Raw genomic sequence first — 5,935 nt, forward strand, 5'->3', positions numbered from 1 at the left:
ATTGATGCAAAAATAGTCAATAAAATTCTTGCAAATCAAATGCAAGAACACATCAAGTAGGCTTAATTCCAGAGATGCAGGGATGGTTCAATAGACTTAAAATCATTAAATGTAATCTTCCAAACTGAGAGAAAAAAAACGACATGATCATCACATCAGATTCAGAAAAGGTCTTTGATAATTCTCATCATGATTAAAAAAAAAGTCTTGGAGAGATTAGGGATATCGGGGATGTATCTAAACATGTTAAAGGCAATTTACAGAGTTGCTTCGGTGTCGTGGTGCGGATAGTCTCGTTTCTTGCGTGGTCACTCAGCAAAGATGCCTGAGGAAACCCAGACCCAGGACCAACCAATGGAGGAGGAAGAGGTCGAGACTTTTGCCTTTCAGGCAGAAATTGCCCAGTTGATGTCCTTGATCATCAACACGTTCTATTCGAACAAAGAGATCTTTCTGAGGGAGCTCATTTCCAATTCATCAGATGCTCTGGACAAGATCCGATATGAGAGTCTGACAGACCCTAGCAAACTAGACTCTGGGAAGGAGCTGCACATTAATCTCATTCCCAACAAACAAGATCGAACCCTCACCATTGTGGATACTGGAATTGGAATGACCAAGGCTGACTTGATCAATAACCTTGGTACCATTGCCAAGTCTGGCACCAAAGCCTTCATGGAGGCTTTGCAGGCTGGTGCAGATATTTCTATGATTGGCCAGTTTGGTGTTGGTTTTTACTCTGCATATTTGGTCGCTGAGAAAGTGACCATGATCACCAAACACAATGACGATGAGCAGTACGCCTGGGAATCCTCAGCCGGGGGATCTTTCACAGTGAGGACTGACACAGGGGAGCCAATGGGTCGAGGAACAAAGGTCATCTTACACCTGAAAGAAGACCAAACTGAGTACTTGGAGGAAAGGAGAATAAAAGAGATCGTGAAGAAACACTCTCAGTTTATTGGCTATCCCATTACTCTCTTCGTGGAGAAGGAACGTGATAAGGAAGTCAGTGATGATGAAGCTGAAGAAAAAGAAGATAAAGAGGAAGAGAAGGAAAAAGAAGAAAAGGAGTCTGACGACAAGCCTGAAATAGAAGATGTCGGTTCTGATGAAGAAGAGGAAGAAAAGAAGGATGGTGACAAGAAGAAGAAGAAGAAGATAAAGGAAAAGTACATTGATCAGGAAGAGCTCAACAAAACAAAGCCTATTTGGACCAGAAATCCTGATGACATTACTAATGAAGAATATGGAGAGTTCTACAAGAGCTTAACCAACGATTGGGAAGAACATTTGGCAATAAAGCATTTTTCTGTTGAAGGACAATTGGAATTCCGGGCCCTCTTTTTTGTCCCAAGACGTGCTCCTTTTGATCTGTTTGAAAACAGAAAGAAAAAGAACAACATCAAGTTGTATGTGCGCAGAGTTTTCATCATGGATAACTGTGAAGAGTTAATTCCTGAGTGTCTGAATTTCATTAGAGGAGTGGTGGATTCTGAGGCTCTTCCTCTAAATATCTCCCATGAAATGTTGCAGCAAAGCAAAATTTTGAAAGTTATCAGGAAGAATTTGGTCAAGAAATGCTTAGAACTATTCACTGAGCTGGCAGAAGATAAAGAGAACTACAAAAAGTTTTACGAGCAGTTCTCAAAAAATATAAAGCTTGGAATTCATGAAGACTCTCAAAATCGGAAGAAGCTTTCGGAGCTGTTGCGATACTACACATCTGCTTCTGGAGATGAGATGGTTTCTCTCAAAGATTATTGCACACGAATGAAGGAAAACCAGAAGCACATCTACTTTATTACAGGTGAGACCAAGGACCAAGTTGCTAATTCAGCTTTTGTGGAACGCCTCCGAAAGCATGGCTTAGAAGTAATATATATGATTGAGCCCATTGATGAATATTGTGTGCAACAACTGAAAGAATTTGAAGGCAAGACCTTGGTGTCGGTTACCAAAGAAGGACTGGAGCTTCCTGAAGATGAAGAGGAGAAAAAGAAGCAAGAAGAAAAAAAGGCAAAATTTGAAAACCTCTGCAAAATTATGAAAGATATTTTGGAGAAAAAGGTTGAAAAGGTGGTTGTATCAAACCGATTGGTGACATCCCCATGCTGTATTGTCACAAGCACATATGGGTGGACAGCAAACATGGAAAGAATCATGAAAGCTCAAGCCCTCAGAGACAACTCAACGATGGGTTACATGGCAGCAAAGAAACACCTGGAGATCAACCCTGATCACTCCATTATTGAAACCCTCCGGCAAAAGGCAGAGGCCGACAAGAACGACAAATCTATGAAGGATCTGGTCATCTTGCTGTATGAAACTGCACTCCTGTCTTCTGGCTTCAGTCTGGAAGATCCCCAGACACACGCTAACAGGATCTACAGGATGATCAAGCTTGGTCTAGGTATTGATGAAGATGATCCTACTGTGGATGATACCAGTGCTGCTGTAACTGAAGAAATGCCACCCCTGGAAGGAGATGACGACACTTCACGCATGGAAGAAGTAGACTAAGCTTCACCAGAACTCTTATGTTTGATGCTTACTATCATTCCTTCTGATAATATATTTCCCAGGATTTTTGTTTATTTTTGTTGACATTAAGACATCTGTGTGGCATGAAAACTTAAGGGGAAGATAAAATTTCTTTCTACTGGTGTGATACTGTGATACTATAGGTTTGATTCAATAGGTTGGTAGAACGTTTGTTGTAAGACGTAATGTAACCTATTAACTTTGTGGTCTGAAGTGTTTAGCTGTCTATCAAGCTGGATCCCTTATTTTAGACCAAATAATTTCACTTGGAAGTGTTCTGAGATAACTTCATGTTTAAACAGAAAAAAAATAAGATGGCTTAAGTTTCATCTTAAAATTTTTCATCCCCTATAATTCTGCATGTACTAGTCTTAGAAGTAAGTACACAAGCTAAAACAACAGGAATTCCCCATGTGGCTTGTACCAAGAACAAAATCCTAAGCTTCCCTAGGTCTTGTAACTGAGCAAGGCTTGTGAGTGGAAATAGAGTGCCCAATCACATTCTGCTTCAAAAGGTAAATACAGATGAGAAAAAAAAAAGGCAATTTACAGCAAACCAATAGCCAACATCAATTTAAATGGAGAGAAACTCAAAACAATTCCACTAAAATCAGGAATAAGACAAGATTGGCCCCTCTCTTCATACCTCTTCAATATAGTACTGGAAGTTTTAGCTTTAGAGCACTAAGACAACTGAAGGAGATCAAGGGGATACAAACTGGAAAGGAAGGAGCCAAAGTATTTTACCTGCATATGATATAATAGTATACATAAGGCACCCCTAAAATTCCAGCAGGGAATTCCTACAGCTGATAAACCCTTTCAGTGAAGTGACTAGATACAAGAGTAACCAAAAAAAAAAAAATCAGTAGCCCTCTTATATACAAATGATAAACGGACTGAGAAAGAAAATGGAAAAACAATAACTTTAGCAATAGCCTCAAATAACACTAAATTTCTTGGGGATAACTCTAACTAACAAGAGAAAGACTCGTATGATAAGAACTTCATGTATTTGAAGAAATGAGCTGAAGAAGATAATCAGAAGACGCAAAGGTTCCCACATGATCATAGATCAGTAGGATTAACATAGTAAAAATGTCCAGCCTTCCAAAACCATTTAGAGATTCAAGGAAATATCCATCAAAGTTCTAAAATAATTTTTATAGGCTTTCAAATGACAATTTTCAGCTTCATATGAAAATACATAAAATCTGGGATAGCTAAAACAATCATCAATAATAAAAGAACTGCTACAGGTATCACCATTCCTGATTTCAAGTTATACTACAGAGCTATAATGATAAAAAGTGCATGGTGTTGACATAAAAATAGACATATTGGTCAATGAAATTGAATTGAAGATCCAGACATCAATCTACACACCTATGAACACCTAACTTTTAAAAATAAAGATGCCAGAAATAAACACTGGGAGTAAAAGACAGCATCTTCAACAAATGGTGCTAGTCAAACTGGATGTCTGTATGTAGAAGAATACAAATAGATCCATATTTATCACCTTGTACAAGAGGCAGCTCCAAATAGATCAAGGACCTCAACAAAAAGCCAGATATAATGACCTGAAGAAAGAGAAATTGGAGAATAGCTTTGAATACATTGGCACAGAAGACCTCTGACTAGAACACTGTTTAATGTAGGCACTAAGATCATTAGTTAATAAATGGGACTTCATGTAACTGAAAATCTTCTGTAAGGCAAAGGACACTGTCAACCAGACAAAGTGGTAGCCTACTGGAAAAATATCTTTGCGAAGTCTGAAAAAAAAAATGTGAACACCAACCCAGTCATTAAATCTCGGATTTACAATCTATCTTTCCTGAAAGATATGCTAGGGCAATATGGCAAAACTTGTGGGAGTAGCCAACCAATGTCTTATTTGACCTACAGCCCACTCCATGAGAAGGAGCCTATATCCAACACTGCTTGAGTAACCAAAAACCAGAGACTAGGTAAACCAGAGACCTAGGGTAAAACCAAATACAACTGGGCAAACAAACAAACAAAAAAGAAAGAAATAATTCCCAATGATCTGCTATCCTATAGAAGTGTCTTGTCCAGTCATCATCAGGGAGGCTTCCTCCAGCCGCAGATAAGAACAGATACAAAGACATCCATGGCCAGAAATCATGCAGAGAGTCTATATTGGAGGTATTCATCAAATCCCTCACCTCAGACAGAGCTCAAAGAATCCCATGGAAGAGGAAGCAGGAAAGACTGTCAGAGCTAGAGGAAATGTAGTATTGTGGGAATTCATTCACCCAATAGAGTTTTAGGTACCAGCACATTAGGGCATTGTTTGAAGTACTATAAGCACAGACTTGGTGGTAGTCCGTATTCCCAGCACTCACAAAGCAGAGGTACCAGTGGCTTTCTTATTGTGAGTGTTCCCCAATACATATTTGTTATCCTTTATTACAGGCACTTGTGAACCTCGTTAATTTCACCTACATGTAGGACACCAAGGAAACATGGACCTCTGAGCCAACTAAGGAAGGAGCTGATGAGCTCACAGAGACTGAAGCAGCAAGCACGGGGCCTACATGGGTCTACACCATGTCCTCTGTGTGTATATTGTAGCTATTAGATTAATTTTTTTAACTTGATATTATTTTTATTTTTTTTTATTTTTTTATTAATTTATTTATTTATTAAGGATTTCTGCCTCGTCCCCACAACCGCTTCCCATTTCCCTCCCCCTCCCCCGATCAAGTCCCCCTCCCTCATCTGCTCGAAGAGCAATCGGGGTTCCCTGACCTGTGGGAAGCCCAAGGACTGCCCACCTCTATCCAGGTCTCGTAAGGTGTGCATTCAAACTGCCTAGGCTCCCACAAAGCCAGTACGTGCAGTAGGGTCAAAAACCCACTGCAATTGTTCTTGAATTCTCAGTATTCCTCATTGTCTGCTATGTTCAGCTAGTCCGGATTTATCCCATGCTTTTTCAGACCTAGGCCAGCTGGCCTTGGTGAGATCCCATTAGAACATCCCCATTGTCTTAGTGTGTGGGTGCACCCCTCGTGGTCCTGAGTTCCTTGCTCGTGCTCCGTCTCCTTCTGCTCCTGATTTGGACCTTGAGATTTCTGTCCGGTGCTCCCGTGTGGGTCTCTGTCTCTGTCTCCTTTCATCGCCTGATGAAGGTTAATATTCCTGAGGATGCCTATGTGTTTGTCTTTGGATTCACCTTCTTATTTAGCTTCCCTAGGAACATGAATTATAAGCTCAATGTCCTTTATTTATGGCTAGAAACCAAATATGAGTGAGTACATCCCATGTTCCTCTTTTTGGGTCTGGCTTACCTCACTCAGGATATGTGACTTCGAACTGTGAGAAAGAATGTGCCTGATCTTTTTGCCTGCTCTTAGGACTCTTT

The 5,935-nt window shown here is 40.1% G+C and overlaps 1 protein-coding gene across 1 annotated transcript; it reads left to right on the forward strand.

Annotated features, from left to right (window-relative positions):
• Positions 1 to 268: 268 nt before the first annotated feature.
• LOC121452402 (heat shock protein HSP 90-alpha-like) lies at positions 269 to 2,671 on the forward strand. Its single transcript, XM_041658532.1, has one exon. It carries the CDS (start codon positions 322 to 324, stop codon positions 2,521 to 2,523), a length of 2,202 nt encoding a protein of 733 aa, XP_041514466.1. The 5' UTR covers positions 269 to 321; the 3' UTR covers positions 2,524 to 2,671.
• Positions 2,672 to 5,935: the final 3,264 nt, after the last annotated feature.

This window comes from Microtus oregoni, unplaced genomic scaffold (genome assembly GCF_018167655.1).
Source record: "Microtus oregoni isolate MIOR12 unplaced genomic scaffold, Mior012 000009F_ref0000495, whole genome shotgun sequence".
In the NCBI taxonomy this organism is placed as follows: domain Eukaryota; kingdom Metazoa; phylum Chordata; class Mammalia; order Rodentia; family Cricetidae; genus Microtus; species Microtus oregoni.